The sequence below is a fragment of the Lucilia cuprina genome, chromosome 4, assembly GCF_022045245.1.
Source record: "Lucilia cuprina isolate Lc7/37 chromosome 4, ASM2204524v1, whole genome shotgun sequence".
Taxonomy (NCBI): domain Eukaryota; kingdom Metazoa; phylum Arthropoda; class Insecta; order Diptera; family Calliphoridae; genus Lucilia; species Lucilia cuprina.
This window is the reverse complement of record NC_060952.1, coordinates 44,737,230-44,760,286: the sequence shown is the minus strand read 5'-3', so window position 1 is coordinate 44,760,286 and position 23,057 is coordinate 44,737,230. Positions and strand designations below refer to the sequence as shown.

General features: G+C 29.5%; 1 protein-coding gene across 3 annotated transcripts; it reads left to right on the top strand.

Annotated features, from left to right (window-relative positions):
* The first annotated feature begins 6,792 nt into the window (after window positions 1–6,792).
* On the top strand, window positions 6,793–22,789 carry LOC111674568 (homeotic protein bicoid). 3 transcript variants are annotated; one of them, XM_023435209.2, is made up of 5 exons: window positions 6,793–6,829; window positions 7,095–7,244; window positions 14,033–14,108; window positions 14,163–15,094; window positions 21,273–22,789. In XM_023435209.2, exons 2-5 carry the CDS (start codon window positions 7,128–7,130, stop codon window positions 21,525–21,527), a joined length of 1,380 nt encoding a protein of 459 aa, XP_023290977.2. In that variant the 5' UTR covers window positions 6,793–6,829; window positions 7,095–7,127; the 3' UTR covers window positions 21,528–22,789. The 3 variants fall into 3 exon arrangements, with proteins under 3 accessions (XP_023290977.2, XP_023290976.2, XP_046805500.1); XM_023435208.2 differs by lacking the exon at window positions 6,793–6,829 and adding an exon at window positions 6,836–6,939; XM_046949544.1 differs by lacking the exon at window positions 6,793–6,829 and adding an exon at window positions 6,836–6,939 and having other exon boundaries at window positions 7,000–7,244.
* The last annotated feature ends 268 nt before the right edge of the window (window positions 22,790–23,057 follow it).

Sequence of the window (23,057 nt, the reverse complement as noted above, 5' to 3'; positions counted from 1 at the left end):
TGGTTAAGATCGTGTGCGATCACTTGAATGCATTATTCACTGTTACCACTTGAAATTGTTTGAATTTTATTTACATTACATTTATTCCAAAAATAATAAATATTTTAAATATTTGCTTGTTAAATTTTGGTTGTTTTTATAAAAATATAAATAAACAAATAAATAACTATAAAAATATTTCTCAGCTAAACTCATATTTTAATAATCAATGGGTCGTTATATCACCAAATTTGCATAAATTATTAAAGTATATTTGTTAAACATATTTAACACAATATTTATTTACAAATATTAAAAAAACATAATAATATATATTATATATTATTAAACAAAGTAATATAAGCAACATTTAAGAATCATAAATATGGCAACATAAACAAAAAATGTCTCCATCTAAACGTTCATTATTTTACGAAGAGCATTTAAAAAATCCTGCGACATGTCCCCTCAGTTAAAAGTGGTCTAAGAATTTCCAATACACATTTCTGGTAACATTACACATTACACATACACATTTCGTTCACAATACACATAGTGTCGCCAGATGTGGGAATTTTTTAAAATTTGGGATTTCATGTTTTATTTGGGATACATTTTCGTAAAACGGATTTGGTGATTTTCGAAATGTTCGAAATTTCTAAATTTTTTTAAAAACATAATTTTATTTTAGTTTTTGTATATTACTGCATTTTTAGTTTTTTATTTCGTGATCATGTGTTCTTTCAAAAGGTCTTCAAAGTATTAAAAAGTAAATTTTTCAAAAAATATCTTTAAATACTTTTACTGATCAAACAATGTCAAATTTGTTGTCAAGCCAACAAGAAGAGTTGGAAAATATATTGTATAATTTTTATTTTATACTGTTAGGATGAAAACCTGTCAAAAATATTTTCAATATTATTTTTTTCAAAAATATGTTGAACGATTTTTTACATCTCTTGATCCTGACGGAATAAACTAAAAATAACACAAAATATTTTACAACTACAGTGGACGTCATATAGTACGTACCCTCTTTATTACGAATGTCCAATAATACGAATGGCATAATTGTTGCATTGTCTACTCTATAGTACGAATAAAGGCACAATTTTTCTGATCGATAGTACGAATAACGCATTTTTATTGAAATTTTGGTTTTATTTACTTATGTTCCAAAACTAATATATATTTATGTAAAATTCTATTTTTTTAAAGAAAACTATTGATGTTCGAATAATTGAATTAGGTTCTGTTATAATTATTAATACGCATGGAATTATATGAGGTTTTACACCACTTTAGTGGGAGGGTATATTGGGTTTGTGCTGACGCAAAACAATATTGGTCACATACCCACCAATCGGCTTAGAATCGTTTTATGAAGCGATTTAGTCCGTCCGTCCATGTAAATCAAACTACCCAGCGACGAAGCATATTATTATATTTAGCTATTTCCATCCGCATGTCCGATCATTTATGGTTTCGGAGATAAAGCCTATTGAAAATGGTTAACATCGGTCCATTATTTCAATTATCCCCCCATTTAACTGAAACAGCCGAAAAGGGCTTTAAAGTTCATAATAACGTTTAAAGTTTCATACTAGCCATTATCACCCTGATGAATTTTATAATTGTAGGGCCTCATTTAACCCTAGCCCCTATAAAAAGCCCCCTTCAAGATGTTACTTTAATGTCCACAATTATATTCAACAATTAATGGCTTAAGTATGTATATCTGATGCAACCCATTCACATTTTACTTTTTGAACATGTGTAGGGTATTATATGGTCGGCCTCTCCAGGCTATAATTTCTTACTTTTTTATTTAGAAAGTATGTATTTAATAAGTTGAATATTTTCATATATAAAATAATTAAATTCTTGTAATCCCGAAATATCCCGAGATTGCGATATTCAAAATCCCGAATACCGGGATTTGTTAAAGCCAGGCCCGATTGGCATCCCTAATCTCTACCTTTTTAACAAAATTGCAAACTTTATTAATGACAAACCTAAAATCTCCCGTAAGGAATGTACATGTTTGTGTGTTGAACGCAGCAAAACTTGCTGTGGCTACAAAAATGCATAGTAAAAATTTTCTTTGAAAACAAAAATACGTGTTTGTGTGTTGAACGCAGCAAATAATTGTACACACTGCCTCGATGCGACCAGTAGCGATAATAAGAAGTAGGTACTCTATCCTCTAGTGAGGTTTTCAACCATTAATGTTCTGATTTGGAAATATAGATGGCGGTATAGTTTTAGAAACGATAGCGTCAGATTTAGATTTTTTCGTAAAATTTGCGTTTTTTAATTATTTTTGCACTATTTTTGATTTTTATATATTTTTTATAATTATTAACAATAACAATTATTTTCATTCTAGTTTCGTATTTATATATAAGTATAAGTTTGTCATTCAGTTTGGAATTTTTATAATATAATTTTCCGACCCTGTAAAGTATACTTATATTCTGGATCCCCGGAATCGATTAATTCATGTCCGTCATATCGGCGAGATCTGAATCTTCAATAATTCTGTTAGACATGCTTTCCAGAAAATCGCTATTAAAAATAAGGATAAATCCGGGACAACCTCTGAAAATTTCATCAAAAAACAAAAAAAAAATATTTATGCTTTGATAAGTAATCACAAAAACACTGTGAAATTGATATATATGTCGAAAAATAAAATAAATATAAATTTTATAAAATTAATATTTTTTAAATACACCATGGTGAAGGGTATATAATATTTATTGCACTCTTACTTGTTTACCCTCTCGGATTTTGAGAAATTTGGTTCACATATTTTCTGAATAAATACAAAATTCAAAATTCTTAAGAATTTTCATAATCGTTAATTTTATGGTTATAACAAATTTTGTTCTCAAAGCCAGAAAGATTATTTTCCCAAAGGCATGAAATATAATTTTTAAATAAAATGTTAGATTTTATTAATTCTGGTCTCAAATTAATGTTTATGTCTTTTAGCTTAAAAATTTTTGTATCATTCAGATTATTGTATATATTGTCGTTGACATTATTACCTAATTTTAGTATAGAAAATATAAAAATTAAAAATAAATTTTTAATACATATTCGGTCAAGAATTGTTTTTGAATTTGTTATCTTAAAACACATGCAACAATATTTATTGGACCTAAACGAGACCATATACACTGATACAGGTGGTCTTATAAAGTAAAACTGCGTTTTTAGTTGTTCATTTTCTGATCTTTTCTACTCTGAGATCCAACAAAGCCCCTATAAAATTCTGAGTGGAGTTATATATGCATGTGCTTATGTCCCTCTGTGTATATGGTTAAAACACGCTCACTTTAAAACTAAGCTATAGAAATATGCAAATTTACTGGAAATATTTATTGTTGTCCTAAGCAGTTTTATATTGAAAATTTTAAAAATTCGTACGGATGTAAAATGGATTAGTTTACTAAAATTAGATTTTCTATGGATTCCATCATGGTCCAACTCTGATTTTTTATATGCTGTTGTTGATATTATAAACTAATTTTTGTAAAGGAATAATAAAATGATAGTTACGCTAATTAATTTATCCCTGTCTCGAAGAAATTTTTAAATACCGTCACTTTATTTTAAAACCATAATGTTGAAATGTATGTTAGAACATATACAATTAAAATTTAATCCTTTTAAGAAAAACTCTTAGAAATATGAACCTCGATAAAATAACAACCGTAACGAGTTTGGAAAATTTTGGAGAACTTTAAATTTTGTATGTTTGAATATGAATTGTTAATATACAGATCATTTACCTAAATATTTTGGCATCGGTAAGATCGGCTTATAATAAGTCATTGCACCATCACAAGTTCCACATCCGAAAATTATTTAATATTAATTTTTCTGGAACTAATAATTCTTATATAAAAGGATGTCTTCCCAGTAAAAACCTGGTCAACTACCCAGGAAAACAAGAACTTCCAAAGAAGCGAAAAAGTAGTAGAATTTACTCCATGGAAGTACTGAAAAAGACCTGAAGAAGTTATAATTTTTGTTTGATTCCCAATTCACTACATCTGAATTCATTCTCAGGAAGTAATTTTTAAGATATTTGTATACCCTTCACCTTCGTGAGAAGGGTCATTCCGTTTGTAATTTCTATAATATAATTTTCCGACCCCATAAAGTATATGGATCCTTATAGATAGCGGAGTCGATTAAGCCATGTCCGTCTGTCTGTATGTTTGTTGAAATCAGTTTTTAGAGGACCCCAGATATCGACGAGATCCGAATCTTCAATAATTCTGTTAGACATGCTTTCGGGAAGATCGCTATTTATCAGCAAATCAGCAAAATCGGTTCATAAACAACGGAGATATGAGCAAAAATCTGAGACAATCTCTGAAAATTCCATCAAAAATTGAGTTGTTTTATTTATGCTTAAACAGAAATTGCAAAAAACAAAAACAAAATACACAATCATACGGTAAATTATGTTATTTTACTCTTGTTTATAAAAACAAGGCAGAGCGTGAGCAGCAGAGCAAGAGTAGCAGAGCGAGAGCAGCACTAGTGTATGTGGAGCCTGGCTTAAGTTAGAAACCATAAAAGGGAACTTTTTGGTACTTTTTTTGTTTTTAAAAAGTACTTTTGGATTTTTTTAATATTGAACCTAGAAATATGAAATTAAGTATGTAGAGTCTGAATTAGGTGAGAATTTCAAAAGGTACTTTTAAAATATTCTATAATATTGAACCAAAGGACATGAAATTTAGGAATTATATGAGAACCCATAAAAGGTAACTTTTTGGTGCTTTTGCATTTTTCAAAAGGTACTTTTTGAGTTTTCTATAATAATAATGAACTTAGAAACATGAAATTTAGTATGTAGAGTCCGGATTATACAAGAACACATCAAAGATAATTTTTTGGTACTTTTTCGTTCTACAAAATATTCTATAATTTTTTGAATATTCTATAATATAGAACATAGATATTAAGTATGTAGAACCTGGATTAGATCAGAACACATAAAAGAAAACTCTTTGGTACTTTTTCGTTCCATAAAAGGTACTTTTTTAATTTTCTATAATATTAAACCTAGAAACATGAAATTAAGTATGTACAGTACGGATTAATTCAGAACACATAAAAGGGGACCTTTTGGTACTTTTTCGTTCTACAAAGGTACTTATTGAATTTTCTAAAATATTGAACCTAGAAACATGAAATTTAGCATGTAGGGCCTTGACAAGGTAAGAACATAGAAAAACAGACTTTTTGGTACTTTTTCGTTCTACAAAAAGTACTTTTTGAATTTTCTATAATATTGAACCTAGAAAAATGAAAGCATGAAATTAAGTTTGTAGAGTCCGGATTAGGTGAAAGGGGACTTTTAAGTATTTTTTCGTTGTACAAAAGGTACTTTTTGAAATTTATACAATATTAAAACTTGAAACATGAAATTAATTATGTAGAGCCTGGTTTAAATGGGAACCCATAAAAGGGGGATTTTTGGTACTTTTTCGTTCTTCATAAGGTCCTTTTTGAAATTTCTATAATATTGAACCTAGAAACGTGAAATTAAGTATGTAGCGTCTGGATTAAGTGAGAACCCATAAAAGGGGACTTTACCGGTAACTTACCGTTTTACAATCGGTATTTTTTTGATTTTTTGTAGTAAAATTCGTACTGACAGTTTTTTAGCACATTATGGTTTTTTAAATTATTTTATTAGGTAGTGAAATTGAAATATTACAGAATACAACTAATTTGCCTCAAATAATATTAATATAAATAAATAAATTACACGCATTTATCAATTAACTCCAAATTAAAACTGGTTTAATTCAGAAGATTTCAGTAAAAAAGTATACTTTAAATTAAAAATATTCTTTTGGGCGTTAATAATGATCACTTCTACAGAGTTTTCATTAATATTATTCTTCTGGAAGTACATCGATGCATTTTTGCTGGGTACATACCGTTTGCGTTACTTGTAGAAAATCTAGTAATGACTTAATTTCATTCTGATATATTAGCTCTCATTTTGATATTTTATTTGCGCTTGTTATTTGAATCTGAGTTTATGTGAAAAGGAAAACGAAGTCCTTTGATTTCTCGTTGGTTATCAACTATCTCTAAACTTACCAATCGCAATTTAATGACTTTTCTTTCGACCAAAAACGAAGTGTATTGAAAATGGCTAAGTCGATTTATTATTTCACCCTTATACAACCGTACCTCCCATCATAGGGCGTTTGAGTCCATAATAATGTTAAAAGTTCAAGTATCTCTACAAAAATCATTTAACCTATTTATATTAATGTAAAAACACTTTATTATTAACAATATAATCTTATTTTAGAATACATTCTGTTGTAGGGTATTATATAATACCCATTTCATTTGATTAACAATAAAGCTTAAAACCCATTCAATCATAATTACATGTTATAATTTTAACACAAAGTTTTTACAACTGTTGTATTAAATGCTGACTTGCTGACAAATTTTTAAGTCGATTTTTTGACCTTTTTCCGGAAAGTTAATAAAAGTTTATTTGTAAAAATAAAGTTTTAAGTAATATATAAATTTTTTTATTTATAACTTTAAAAATATTAATTTGCTATATAAATAGGTAGTTAGTATACAAAAAGAGAACTGTGGCAACACTAAACACAATATCAAAATATCATTCGTTAAGTTTTGCACAATTTGCTTTAATATTATAATTTATCATCGATATGATTCTCTTTCTTCTGTAACGGCAGCTTTTCACTCTAACCTAAATGATAAATAAAAAATGTAATAAAAGCAAGATCTTTTTGTCAAAAGAAAACGAAAACAATAAAAAGAAGTGGTAAATTAAAGAAAACAAAAGAAATAAACATTGTTTAAACAAATTGTTTAGTGTTACATTCATTTTGGAATATTAAATCTTCTTTATTTCAGTGCAAAAATAAACAAAATGTAAATAAGAAAAAGAAATTTAAATTTTTTCTTTTCGTATTTCAATTGTACTTTAAAAAGTTATTTATTCTCTTTTTCTGTTCGTGTATTTCTTTGCCCTTCTATGTTAAATGTAATCGATTGAATTTATTTTCATAACGAATTCGGTAAAATAGACGAGACAAAGAGAGAGCGTTTCGACGTTTTATATGAAAATGGCGCAACCGCCGCCAGATCAAAATTTTTATCATCCACACCCGCATCCTCATGCACATCCCCATCCACAGTTGCAATTGCCACCACAGTTTCGGAATCCCTTTGATTTGGTATGTATCGATAAATAATATTGAATTTAAATGACATATTGGTACTACAATATTAAACGATCCAGATCGTTGTAAGTTCATATGTATTATATATGTATTTTATACACACAAATAAAAAATATTTTATATATAAGTCCGACTAACACCTTGATCGAAAGGAAATTTTAATTTCAAAACCTGGACGAAAATCATTCAAACAATATTTTAATGGTGATTTTTAGAAAACAATTTCTGTTTAAGATGCTAAATCAGGCCTTAGAAATAAAATAAATTTTTATGATTAAATCAAATTGAACACATTTGTTAATAGATAATGTTACAAAAGTATTATGATTTTATATATTTGTAAATTTAAAGTGAAAAGTAATTATAAATCCATTTAATAAGTTAAACAACGATTTTCATTTTTTAAATATCGATAAAAATAAATCAGGGAAAATTCCAGAAAAGACCTTTTACTGGGTTTATTTCAATTACACAGATCTAGTCCTAAATTAAAAAGAATATTTTGATCATATTTATACCTTACACCACTATAGAGGGGAGGGTATTATACGTTTGTGCTGATGTTTGTAACACACAAAAATATTGGTCCAATACCCACCATAAAGTATACCGATCGATTCAGAATTATTTTTTTAGTCGATTAATACATGTCCGTCCGTATATATAATATAATTAATGAAATTTTGACCAAGCATGTTTTTTGGAACAGAATTGAAAATGAAATCGGTCCATTAATTCACCTAGCCCCCATACAACCGTACCTCCCGATTTGTACTTTTTATGCCATAATTACGTCAAATAAGTTCTATATAAGTATAAATCACACTGCAGATTTTCGTAATGATCGGCCCTTATTTGACCCTAACCCCAATACAAACCCCCCTTCAAGAAAATTGACTTGTAACCATTTGAATCGCAATGAAACTCAACAATACTAACTATTATAAAAATATTTTCCCAAATTTACCGACGATAGGCCCATATTTGACCTATATAAAGCCTCATTTAGAAAATTTTGTTTTTTTTTTATCAATAAATTGCTTAAATACTTTGGAATTAAGGTAAAATTCAACATAAACATTTTAAAAATACACTCATCGTGCAGGGTATTATATGGTCGGTCATGTCCGACTATAGTTTTCTACTTGTTAAAACAGTGCGTTGATATATTTGTTAAAAAACATTTTATGTCTTCATCGCTCCAACTCTCTCCGTTTGAACTCTTTGACGCATTAGGCTTATTAAAAAGTTACAAAGAGCACATTCCTTGGAAGTTTCTTTAAGAAATAAATATATTCAGCGACGGTTATTGTTCTCAGAATGCTACGTATTGGAGTAATGTAAAGCAGATATAGATCATGTTTATTTTTTGAAGATACCATAGCCTGCACTACATGAGATCATGTTTCTCCCATATTTTTTTAGCAAGGGAGTAGTTTTGGGATTAATCCATGGTCAGGATTAATGCATGGTCAGATTTTGTTCATTTTTTTGTATCCAGCTTTAGGATATGAGTTTTATTAACTTTTTGGATAAGAAATCTAGAATCCTAGAAGCCAAATTCGGATCTTTAAGAAAAGTACTTTGTTCTCTGTTTCTTTGTGTAATTCATATTTCTATACCCACCAATAAAAAAGATGTGAATCGGTCCACAATTTACCCTACCCCTTATATAAGGTCCCCTTAAAAAAATTAATTACATTACTGGCTTAAAAATACGAGTATAGTGATGAAATTCGATTGATTCTACCCCCCATATAAGGTCCCCTTTAATAAGTGACCTAATGCTCATTACTGGCTAAAAATTACGAACACAGCGAAGAAATTGGACACACATAAGTTTCATGCGTGTCAAAATATCTTTATTCTATGTGGATCGGTCAATAATTAACCATACCCCCGATATAAGGTCCCCTTCACAAAATAACTTTAATGCTAATTACTGACTTAAAAATACGAGTATAGCAATGAAATTCGACACACATAAGTTCAACGCGAGCCAAGATCTTACGTTAACGCTCATTACTAGCTTTAAAGTACGAATGTAGAGATGAAATATGGCAAAAGTAATTTTCTTTTGAGCCAAAACTTAACAACTTTTTTAGGAATGTAAATCTTCGTACATATTATATATGAACATTTTATATATGAACCAAAATCGACCTAAAAAAATATATGAAAAACTTTTATAATAAACGGTCAATAATTCACCATACATACTTCTCATATAAGGTTCTCTTCAGTAAATTTAATGAGTAATATCACTAATGTGGGTTTATAGTATATAAAAATATTCTTAAAAAGGGTTAATTTCTAACAAAATCAACACCTGCCGTGTTTACTATTTTCACGATGGTCTTTTTCAACCACTGGATGATGAGCTTCTGTGATGACTCACCACTATACGTGCTCTTTGCTCAAGTACTTCAGCTATCTAATCTCTGGCCATGTCACTCCCTTTTAGAACCACGCAGATGAGATGGCCTCTGTTCGCCCCTACATTCATCCTGTATCATATAAATTTAACACCAACTCATTTTCAACGCTTAGGGGTATCTGTTTTCATCACAGAACAGCCATTTACTCTTATCACGAAATTAAGTTAAGACTACAGCCACTGCGTATATCCCGAAGGAACCTCAACCAACTGACCAGGACATTTAAGCTGCTTAATATTCATACAAGGTCGAAAACTATCGGATGGCAGTAGACGGATATCATACACAAAGTGGAAACCACTGTTTTATCAAAAAATTGTGGCTTATCAAATTATTACATATTTTTTTATTTTCAAAAACAAGTTCTATTACATGTTAAAAGTGGCTTATCATTTCTTGCAACAAATAAAATATATAAATTTTATTTTCAATATGAAATCTGTATTTTGATATATTTTTAGTTACTAGAATAAGAAGAGATCTTATCAGAAAATGACTTTAACGTACATAACTCGCTTAGAAATACCAATATAGCAACTAAATTATACATAAACAAGTTTTTTATTTACTTTCTGTTTCACTTATTACAAGCATTTAAAAAATTGATATTTTCACTTCTAAAACAGGAAGCACTTAACATTGCAAAATATACATTTTTATACCCACCATCGAAAAAATGGGGGTATATTGATTTTGTCATTCCGTTTGTAATACATTGAAATATTGATCATTGACCCATAAAAGTATATATATTTTGGGTCCTTATGAAATTCTAAGGCGATCTAGCCATGTCCGTCCGTCTGCCTGTCTGTTAGCCAATAGAGTCCAAACGGAATGAGCTAGAGGGTTGAAATTTTCCACAAATATTTTTTATAAGTTTATTTAGGTTTATTTGGTATTGAGAATGAGCAATATCGGTCTACGTTTTCGGATAGCCCCCATACAAGTGGACCCCCGAAAAACAGCTTTAATGGGCATAAAAGCACAAGCATAGCGAATGAAATTCGATACAAATAAGTTTAATATGCCGAAATCCCCTACCAAATTGTATGAATATCGGTCCATACTACTGTCTTAAAAATAAGAATTTAGGATGAAATTCGACATAAATAAATTTCATGCGATTCAAAATCTCTATACCAAATTGTATATGGATCGGTTCATAATTTATCTTACCTCCCACAAGGACCCCTCCAAAAAAATTACATTAACGCTTATTACTCGATTAAAAATACGATTATAGGAATGAAATTTGATATAAATTAGTTCCTAACGAGCTCAAACTTCTCCACCAAACTTTATGTAGATTGGTCTATAATTCGCCCTACCCCCATATAAAGTCCTCTTCAAAAATTACTTTAACGCTGATTACCGATTCATATAAGGTCCCCTTTAAAAATGACTTTAACGCCCATTACTCGCTTTATAAAAATACGAGTTAAGCAATGAAATTTGACAAAAGTTAGTCCCTGACTAGCCAAAACCTCTCTACCAAATTTTATGTGGATCGGTCCATAATTGACCCCTCATATAAGGAACCCTTTAAAAAAAAATTAATTACATTACTGGCCAAAATCTGTCTATCAAATTTTATGTGGATCGATCCATAATTGACCCTACCACCATATATGGTCACTATTAATATTGGCTTAAAATTACGAATACAGCGATGAAATTGGTCACACATAAGTTTCATGTGAGTTAAAATATCTCTACTAAATTACTGAGTAAAAGTACTTACTAAATTAAGAAATCTGTTATACAGTAGTTTTCCGATTTAACGAACCCATATGTTGTCAGGCCTGTTCGTAAAATTGAAAAGTTCGTTTTATGCAGTACTAAGTAAATCGTGGGTTTTTGGTAGGAAAATAATTAAAAATAGGTACATAAAATATTTTTTAAATGTATTTTATAAAAATTAATTCTTTTTTAATAAAAATAGCACAAAACACAAAATTCCGAATCTTATATACCCACCTTCAAACCATATTTGTGTCGAATTTAATCGCTGTATTTTTAATTCTGTCATGAGCTTTAAAGTTATTTCTCGAAGTTCATCTCTATACTCGTATTTTTAAGCGAGTAATGAGCGTTGATGTAATTTTCTTAAGGGGGCCTGATATGGAAGGTAAGGTCAATTATGGACCGATTCCCATAAAATTTGTTAGAGATATCGGTTAGTACTCGGCGTACTCGTATTGTTAAGCGAGTATTGAGCGTTAAAGTCATTATCTGAAGGACGGACGGACATAGCTACATCGAACTAAAATTTAATAAGAACACAGAATGAGTTACAGTTTTGGGTATAAAAGCGCCGCTTGTTACAACTTAGGTTATTTGTTATTTTTGATAAATGTATTTTATCTTAATTTAAATAATATTTATATTAGTTCGTTAAACAGAGTACAAAAAACAAGTTTTGTTCGTTATTTAAGGTAGTCAATAGGAAAAATTAGCTTGTTCGTTAAATGCGATGTTCGTAGAATTGAATGGTCGTTAAATCGGAAAACTACTGTAATTGAAACAAATCATCTACTACTTTTTGCAATTAATAACAAGTAAAGATTCAATTATTTGGGGTTTTGTTTTATTCGGTTTATTCGGATTTGGGGTTTTAAGTTGGTCGGTTAATAATCGGATAATTCAAAATTATTCGGTTAATCGGATAGAAGGCAAGTGTATGTTGTTTTAATAATATTATTTCTTTTCTACAATATCAAACAAAATTATAATTATTCACTACTTTTATTTGAATTCTATTAATTTTTTTCTCAAATATTAGAAATTATTTTCATGTGAAATCTTCTTCTACATAAAAAATTAAGCTTATTAACATTATGTTTTTGAGATTTATCAACGAGTTCCAGAATTCATACGTCCCAATGAACTAGTGTATAACTATATATTGCTGAAGAACTTATTAGAAATACTTTAGAAACATAAAATTGGAACATAAAGGCGATACAATTATTTTCAAAATTTATTTTCAGAAACTAAAATGTTTCTTCATGAACCTATTCTAAGAAGTAGTTAAATCAGAACAACTTATTACAATGTTTCTGAAGTATTGTTATAAGAATCATCCAATAAATATTCTTCATTATAGAAAAGTAATTAAGAAATTAATACAGAAAGTAAATTTATTACAAAAATATTGAATTTTTTTATAAGATATACAGTAATATTATTGTTAAATAATAAGTTTTTCCTAATCGGTTAATTGATATAAATTATTCAGTTTATTCGTTATTTGAAATTTGGCAATTTTCATTTATTTAAGCAATCAAGCAAAATTGATCGATTAACCGGTCGACGTTTGAATACCCTAGTATTTATAATGAACTTAATTGTTTGAGTGATTTTTGAAACGATAGGTCAGATTAAAAACATTTTATCAGAATGATTGATCTATCTATACACAGAACATACTCATTGTGGACCGATGCTAATCTTCTTTGGTAGAATGATCTCTATATGATCTCTATATATTGATATATACAAAATTTATATTGATATATTTGAGGGAGTTATTAACGATAAACTAATTTCCCGGAATATATACCTTTGTATGGGAATTTGTAAATCACTTGTCATGATTTTCAACATACTTGACCCCTGGAAGAAAAAAATAATGTGTGACAAAATTCATCGAATTATCTTTTGTTGTTTCTGGGAAAAGAGCTGAAGAATTTCGAAAAAAACGTAATATTTTTCGAGGTAGTCTGGAATTTTTACATATAACTTTTTACGTCGTGAGCCGATTTTGCTGATATTTAAAACAAACTGCTTAGGATAACAATAAATATTTTCGGTGAATTTGGTTGATCTTCTTGGCTTAGTTTAAACGTGAGCGTGTTTTACACAGACATACAGACAGACATAGCTTAATTTACTCAGAATTTCACAACGACCCAGAATATATATATTTTGTTAGGTCTTAGATGAATATTTTAAGGTGTTACAGACGGAACGACAAACTTATATACACCCTCTATCAACACTGATGGTGGTGGAGGGTATAAAAATTTGTCTGAAACCTAAGATTTATAAAAACATATATTATCATGTCTCAATGCTTCTTTTATTGAAATTTTCTTAATTATTATAATTGTTTTTTTTTTTGCTGTAAAACTGGATTAATATAAATTATTAAATAGAAAATAAGATATTTGTTTAAATTATAGAACTCAATGTTTAGGTTTACTACTTCTTTACGACATTATTTAATGCCACTTTAGGAACAGTATAACATTGTCCTAATTATACGATCTATTTAATTGACATATTCTTCAGAAATAAACATTTTAAAAAACTCCGATTTGTTCTTGTTTATTTTATTTTAAGCTTTTTGACGAACGTACTGGTGCAATCAACTATAACTATATACGACCATATATTCCAAATCAATTGCCAAAGCCAGGTAAGCGATTGCATTAAATGTTTTTGTTATTTAATATATTAAAATTTATTACAGATGATCTGTCCGATTCATTGGTTATGCGTCGACCTCGACGAACGAGGACTACATTTACTAGTGCTCAAATTGCTGAATTGGAACAACATTTTTTACAAGGCAGATATTTAACGTCATCTCGACTTGCTGAACTATCAGCAAAACTAGCACTTGGCACAGCTCAAGTAAAAATTTGGTTTAAGAATCGTAGACGACGTCATAAAATTCAATCGGATCAACAGAAAGACTTCTCCTGTGATGGCATGCCTCTATCACCCACTGTATCGAACTCAGTGAAATCTGATTCAAATGGAAGTGCCAGTAGTTGCAGCAGTAGCGGATCATCAGCATCATCTGCTGGACCACCGAGCTTGCAGTCATTGAGTCTGAATGGCAGTGGTGGATCAACACCAAATGCATTAACACCCTCTCCAACCCCGACGACACCGACCGCAAATCTCATGGAACACTATGGGGAGTCTGCCTTCAATCCCTACTATTATAATAATCATCATGCTTCTCATCCACCACACCATCATCATCAAGCTCATCATCATACACATGCTTCATTGACACATCCTTATGCTGCAGCCGGAACACAATATTATCCTCCTCCACCTCCACCTGGCAGCTTGCAACATCACCAGCATCAACATCAGCAACAATATCACGCTCCTCATCCTCATCAATTTCAGATGCAGCACAAAGCACAACCGACATCCATTAAAGATGATCCCGATTACAACTTCAATAATCCGTATTACATGAGAATGCCAACATCGTTAGCTGGTAACGCTGCTGCAACATCTGTGCAACCATCATCAGCAATGTCTCCGAACTCTGAAGTCTATGAACCTCTAACACCAAAAAATGACGAAAATTCTAGCCTTTGTAACGGCGTAGGCGGTGGCGATGCGCCAGAAGATTTGAATGAAACTAAAACAAAATTACGTGTGAGTTATAAACGTTTTTACATTTCGTAGTTAGTTATTTCGTATGATTCCATGTGAACCATGGAAAAAAGTGATACAAATCTATATAAAAATATTATTCGTTTCAGCTCCTCTGGAAGGATATTCATATTTATTTAATTAATTAGTTAGTTAGTTAGTTAGTTAGTTAGTTAGTTAGTTAGTTAGTTAGTTAGTTAGTTAGTTAGTTAGTTAGTTAGTTAGTTAGTTAGTTAGTTAGTTAGTTAGTTAGTTAGTTAGTTAGTTAGTTAGGTAGTTAGTTAGGTAGTTATTTAGTTAGTAGTTAGTTAGTTAGTTATGCCGATATCAATTTTTATTCATGAGTGATTTCCTACTATGAACCGATGAAGAAAATAAATGATTTCTAAATATTCAGAACATATTCGTGTAATTTTTATATATGTTGAATAAGTTAATAACGATTAATTCATTTTCCGAAGAGGGGTTTATATGGTAGGTTTACGACCAATTATTTTCCTATTAGGAATAACTTTTAACAATAAATATCTGACTAGCGAATCCATTGGCCGATTCAGAACCTCAAAAAATTTTTAAAATATGTAGATTTCAGTAAAACTTGTTAGAGCGAGAATCCATATCAAAATGGACAGAAATTAGCAATTTACAATCACCGTATTTAATGAAATATCAAACACATATTAAGGATTTAAATCAATGACTATTTCATCGGAATCCCGTTCATGACCAAAAATATCGCGCTTTAATTTTTTAAAAATATATTAAAATTGGATAAAAGTGTATTTCAAAAATTATCCTTTAAGTGTAGAATAATTTTTGATTTCGTTTTAAAGTCAAAGATATTGTTTTTAAAATTGTGTAAATAGGATATAACCATGGTGTTAAAGAGTACTTCGATTTTAAAAATATATTTAAGCTTCACAAATCTATGGGTATTATAAAACTTAATGAAAGTAGTAAATAAAGTTATAAATAAAATTGAAAATTTATTTAAGTTTATTTACTCAAGTCAACAAAATCGAACTTTTTGCGTGCCTCTTAAATAAAAATTTATAATTCCTATGTATTTTCATCCGCTAAGTTCAAAATTCGTTATTAAATTTTTCGGTTACATGATGACATGCAAGGATGTTGAAAATTGAGCCTTTTTTGTTTTATCCTGATAACACTACTTTGGGACGCAATTCACAATCGGTGCCGTAACGTTGTATGTCGTAAATTTTCACAATTCTATGGTTTTGTATCAAAAATGTTGTTGGAAGCAAAAAAACACCTTAACCATTAATATTTTTCAAAATATTTTAATATTGGTGAGGATTTGAGAAATTATATATAAAATGTCTTAAAAAACGTTTATACAAAAACCACAATATCTTTGAACTCAGCGGTGGAAATAAAATGGAATCAGCTATTTTTTATTTGAAAGGTATTTTCAGTGATGTCTATTGTTATTTAACTTATGTCCGCTACTTTATTTAAATTATATCTCTCTCTTACACCCTTAAATTTATGATCAGTTAAAATTGATCTTATTTATAGATGCTAGAAGCATCAAGGGTACCATGAATTTTTATAGTTTTTAACGCGCGGCTGTCTGACCTATTTGACATTGAAATATACATTATCAGTTGACCTTTAACCTTTAAGAAGTAAAATATTTTATTAAAACAATTTTAAAATATATTTTGCTTTAATATGAAATCAAAAATTATGTTACTCTTAAAGTAGTTTCAGAGTTATGGGCAATTATGTGAATGTATTTTTATTATATTTTAACATATTTTTAAATCGCGATATTTTTACATTGGAATGATCTTCCTTCCGAAAAATCAATGATATATGGAATATATTATATATATATATATATATTATATGTGTGGTAATTTTCATTCAAATTGGAGATGGTAAATCCGACTGCTGTCCGCTTTCACATGTATTCTCCCTATGGGATTTGAAATTTTTAACATTGTTTTTAACATTCTAAGGGGAAGAATTAAACTTATTTGGATTTAAGCCAGCCAAAGATGTTAAACAGCGCAATTTTTGAAGTTTTACATTTTGAAAAATCATAAGTTTTTATTAAAATATCCATTGTTATCAACATACATATTTTTATTATTTAAATAAATTCACTTCATTTTTTAACATTTTATTATCTAAACTTAAACTAAATCATTACTTAGTTGTATAACAAATGTACAATCAGTGTTGGCTAACATGATTTGACAAAGATAACATAAAAATTATTGCCAAGTTATTGCAGTGTACTAAACAATTTCTATTTAGCTGGACAAATTAAATTTAAGCTTGAAACTGCACAAGCTGACAATCCAGCGAAGTCCAGCCAGGCTTGCAACCCTACCCCGATATTATGTCTACTTCAGAAAATTAGTATAATGCTCATAACTGGCTTAAAAATACGAATATAGCGATAAAATTCGACACATAAGTTTCATACGAAACAAATTTTATGTGGATTGATCCATAATTCATCCTGCTCATATATAAAGTACCCTTTAGAAAATTACATTAACGCTCATTATTGGCGTAATAATGCGAGTAATGCAAAGAAATTTGACATAAGTATTTTAGGAGCCAAAATCCTTACCGCACCATAGAAGGTCCCCTTCATAAAATTACATTAAGTATAGCGATGAAAATACACATAAGTAATTTTAACGAGCCAAAATCTCTCTACCAATTTTTATGTGGATCGGTACATAATTGACCCTAACCCCATATAAGGTCCCCTTACGAAAATTACTATGAACCAATATTGTTCTACAAAACTTTACAAGGATCGGCGTATAACTGACCCTACATCCCATATAAAGTCCACATCAGAAAATTAATTTTTGTAATTGACCCTGCAGCCATAATTGGTCTATAATCACGAATATAACTCCTCTTACAAAAATCTTATATTGTTATGGTAATTGGATAAAAACGATTAGTTTTTTAAAATTAATATTTTTTAGTTTGGAAGAGCACTATCAATAGTTAAACCCTCTTTAATGGATCCCGTTTAATTATTACTCTGATGTTTTTAATAATATCGATATATCATAATAATGACGATTTTAAATATTTACTAGGAACTTATTAATATCTTCATTATAATTGTAACCCTAAGTATAGTGACGATATCGAAGAATTTCAAGAATTCTTTATAAGTTAAACTTTTTCGATTTAGAGTATAATTTATTTTGCCTATGGGACCACAGCTGTTCTTACAATTACCAATATGTATCTATTAAAAGCTTTACTGAATACAATAATCGTTTCGACAAATTTTATTCAAATACACTACAGTTCCTCCTCTATAGTGGGGAGAGTATTATACGTTTGTGCTGATGTTTGTAACATACAAAAATATTGGTCCAATACCCACCTTAAAGTATACTAATCGGCTTAGAATCATTTTCTGAGTCGATTAAACCCAATTATCTGTAAACCTTGTGCGCAAGGTACATATAATTGGATGAAATTTGGCACAGACGCTTCTTTTGGTCCAAGGTCGAAGCCTGTTGAAAATGGTTAAAATCGGTCCATTATTTCGACTACCGCCCATATAGGGCCTTTGGGCTACTACCGATTTTTGTAATGACCCTAGCCATCATACAAACTCCCCTTCAGAAAATGACTTGGAGGCTATAGTTCACTTTCAAACACTAATAAAACTTGTAAATTCTACATAAATAACTTTGAAGTAACTTCCCCTACCAACATTTATAAGGACAGGGTCATATTTTCCCCAAACTTCCCTTTGAGCCCTCTTGAAAAAATATCTTTTTTTGCAAAAAAAAATTAAGCATATTCCGGAATAAAGTTAAAAAACAAATCAAATGTTTTATTATTTTAAATAATCACCATTTTTAGCATACTGACTGGTGTAGGGTATCATATGGTCGACTATACCCGACTATACATTCATACTTGTTATACCCTACACTACTATAGTGGGGAGGGTATTATGCGTTTGTGCTGATGTATGTAACACCCAAAAATATTGGTTCTAAGCCCACCGTAAAGTATACCAATCGGCTTAATTTAGAGTAGATTTAGCTTTGTCCGTCTGTCTGTCCGTCCATGTAAACCTTGTGCGCACGCTACAGGTCGCAATTTTCAGGATAATTTGATGAAATTTGGCACATACTTTTTTCTTGGTTGAAATCGGTCCATTATTTTGCCTAGCCACCATACAACCGTACCCCCCGAATCGAGCCTTTAGGCTCATAATTACGTTAAATGTTCTATTATGTCAACAAAATCTACAAAACTTAGTTTTATAGAACGATAAATGACACTACTAATTTTTATAGTGATCTAGCCCCCATACAAACACCCCTTCATAATATGTCTTGAAGGTCAAAATTCACTTATAATTTCTAATAAAACGATTTAAATCTACATAAATAACTTTGAAGTAGACGTAAATTCCTCTACCAAAATTTATAAGCAGGGAAACCGAAAACATGCTCTAAAAAAGTGTTTTAAGCGCTTTAAATATGCCGTAAAAAACTTAAAATATGCTCTTAAAATTTAAAATATATGCCCCAAAAATAAAATTTTTTATTATTTTTTAACATTGAAAAGCTCAAAAAGACTGAAAATATAAATGTTTAATGTCATATTCTATATCCTACAACATTTTTTTATAAATTTTTCATCTCATAGTTTGAAGAACTAGTATAATAGAATTCCGTTTTACGTTCAGATAACCAATAAATAACATGAAACCATTTGGTCCCCAAAAAACATATTTCAAACGACAAAGTATGACACATTTCTTCCAATTGTATTCATAGCTTTTAAACTGACATTTTAATCGGTGTTGTCATAAATTCCAATAATTAGTTTTTTAAACTATAAAAATGGATTGGTCTCATGAAATCAAAAGTAATCGGTTTTATGTCCGATTTAAAATATAATGCTTTATTGAATAAAAAACTATAACAACAATTTTTTTTAAAATTGTAAAATAGGCTAAAAAATTTAAAAAAAATAGAATTTTATTTTTTTAAATAAATAACAAATCGATGCCAAAATTCTCAAATTGGTCTGAAACGTGTAAATATCTTATCCATGAGTCCATACGACGCACCACAAAAACATGCATTTGCATATTTTGGTTTCCCTGTTTATAAGGATAGGCCAATATTTACACTTACTCCCCTATGAGTCTTCTTGTAGAAAATCAATTTTTTTGTCAATAATACTTAAAAATATTCCACAATACCGTTAAAGAACAAATTAAATGCTTTATTTTTTTTAAATGATCCACTTTTTTAACATACTGGTGTAGGGTATCATATAGTCGGCAATGTCCTACTATACATTCATACTTTTTATACCCTACACCACTTTAGTGGGGAGGGTATATTGGGTTTGTGCTGATGTTTGTAACACAGAAAAATATTCGTCCAATACCTTAGAATCGGCTTAGAATCATTTTCTGAGTCGATTAAGCTATGTCCGTCCGTCCGTCTGGCCGGCTGGCTGGCTGGCTGTCCATGTAAACCTTGTGCGCAAGGTACAGGCCGCAATTTTAAAGATAATTAGATGAAATTTGACACACCCGCTTCTTTTGGCCCAAATGGTCCATCAGTCCATTATTTCGACTAGCCCCCATACAACCGTACCCCCCAAATAGGGCCTTTTGGCTTATAATTAATTTAAATGATCTATTATGTTAACAAAAGTCGACAAAACTTAGTTTTATAGAACTTTAAATGACACTGCCGATTTTTGTAATGATCGGGCTTCATTTGATCCTATCCACCATACAAACTCCCCTTCAGAAAATGACTTAAAGGTCAAAATTCACTTACAAACACTATTAACACTTTTAAATTCTACATAAATATTATTGAAGATGACTTAACTCCCCCTAGCAACATTTTTAAGGATAGGGCCATATTTTGCCCTACTCCCCTTTGAACCCTCTTGTAAAAAAATCTTTTTTTGCCAAAATAAAACTAAAAATACTTCGAAATAAAGTTAAAAAAAAACAAACCAAATGCTTTATTTTTTTTAAATAATCCCCATTTTTAACAAACATACTGAAAGGTGTAGGGTATTATATAGTCGGCTACGCCCGACTATAAATTCATACTTGTTTTTAAATTGAAATTAAATTTTTAAAGCTTGCTCAGCTCACTCAATTTTTTGTTAATTTTAGGTGCTTGTAACCAATAATGCCAATGGTAATGACGACACTTGTAGCAATGGTAATCCTATTGGCAGTGAGAGTTCTGGCACTCCTATTAACATTATGGAAGATTGTACTGGCGCATTTGCGAAATTTCAAAAAATGTCAACCGACACCAGCGATCCCAACTATCAGTGTACGATGGATACGCTTATGCACGCGTATAATAATCATCGTAATACGTCAGCAAACACACAGCAATTTGCCACCTATTGCTTCAACTGACTTGATCTATCTATCAATCAGATGTATGGATGTGGAGTTGTTAACGTATCGTCGTAATTCAATTGTAATGTACTAACCAACCAACTATGTTGTTCCTTGATTGTATAAAGTTAATATTATAAATTGTTATATAGATTTCCTTGTTTTTGCCAACATTATATTAAAAATTTATTATTAATTACTTTAGTTTAATATTTAAGTTCTTAATGTCAGACATTTTACCTCTTTCCCTGTCTCTCTCTCTTCCTTAAAACTATTTCAAAGAATATTAAAGTAGAATATCGAATCATATTTAAAATAATTTCACCAATTGCATTTTGTTTACAAAAAATCGATTTTTAACATTAATTATAAGTTTTTTTTGTAAGTTGTTTTAAGTATTTTATAGATTAAGTTAGTAATTTAGTACATAAAAACTACACTAATTTATATTCGCTGTTCATCTAGCAATGTTGCCAACTCCAGAGCCCATGACTTTGCAACATTGCATCAGATGAATGTATGGGCTCGAATATAGTTTACTGTAGTTTTTTCTATTTTTTAATTAGGTCTCTTTAGTTTTAAGTTTTAGTCAATTTAATGTTCTATAAGATGTTCTCTTCCTGGCAACCCGACCATATTTTGCAAAATAATTGAGAAATTCTTTAAACTGTTATACAATCAAAATGTAAAATGTTACTCTTATTAAAAACTTATTATCGTAAAGATCTGAAAATGGTTTTTAATCGTAGAGTGAACATTTAAAAAATAAATATTCAATGTGAGTATTTTTCAAAATAAATGAACTTTCTTTCAACACCTATTTCTCTTTTCCAAGAAAAGGGGCAAAATGAATTCTTTGTTCCCTTTTTGAAATCTTAAGAAAAACGAAGAGGGAACCTGTGAAGAATCCAAACTTTGTCATCTTAAGTGGTGTTAATTATTTTGAAAATATTGCTGGTTGTCACTTTCAATTGTAAAACATCTTGTATTAACATTAAATTAAATCTGATAATCGATTATTCTAAACAAAATGCATAGTAAATTTTATTTTAAATATGTTTTGCATTCTAATTACAAAAAGAAAACAAAAACTAGAATTACATACATAATTGACATTGTGATATATTTACATATTTAGGGAAATCTTGTTGTATTTAAGACTAAATTTACTTTTTTTCATTTAATCAAATATTTCGTAAACGAAATTGTTATTCATGATTTGTAAAATCGTTGTTGACAAAAAAGTTTAATAAATTTTCAAAAATCTTTTCGTTTGCAAATGGTTGTTTTAACATGGTGAAATAGATTTCATATATTCCTATTTGGATTGTACATAGTCAACAGCAAACAATATTATAAAAAAATCTATTACTTTATTCTTTTGCAATACTTATTCGGTAATAAATATTAAAGTTATATAGTTATTTTAACATGTTTGTAGTTAAACAAAATTTATAATAATTGATATTAAATATGCAAAAAATGAAACTGTACCTATAGAAAACTAATAAAATTTTCTACTCAAACATACACAGGCCTAAGTACCCG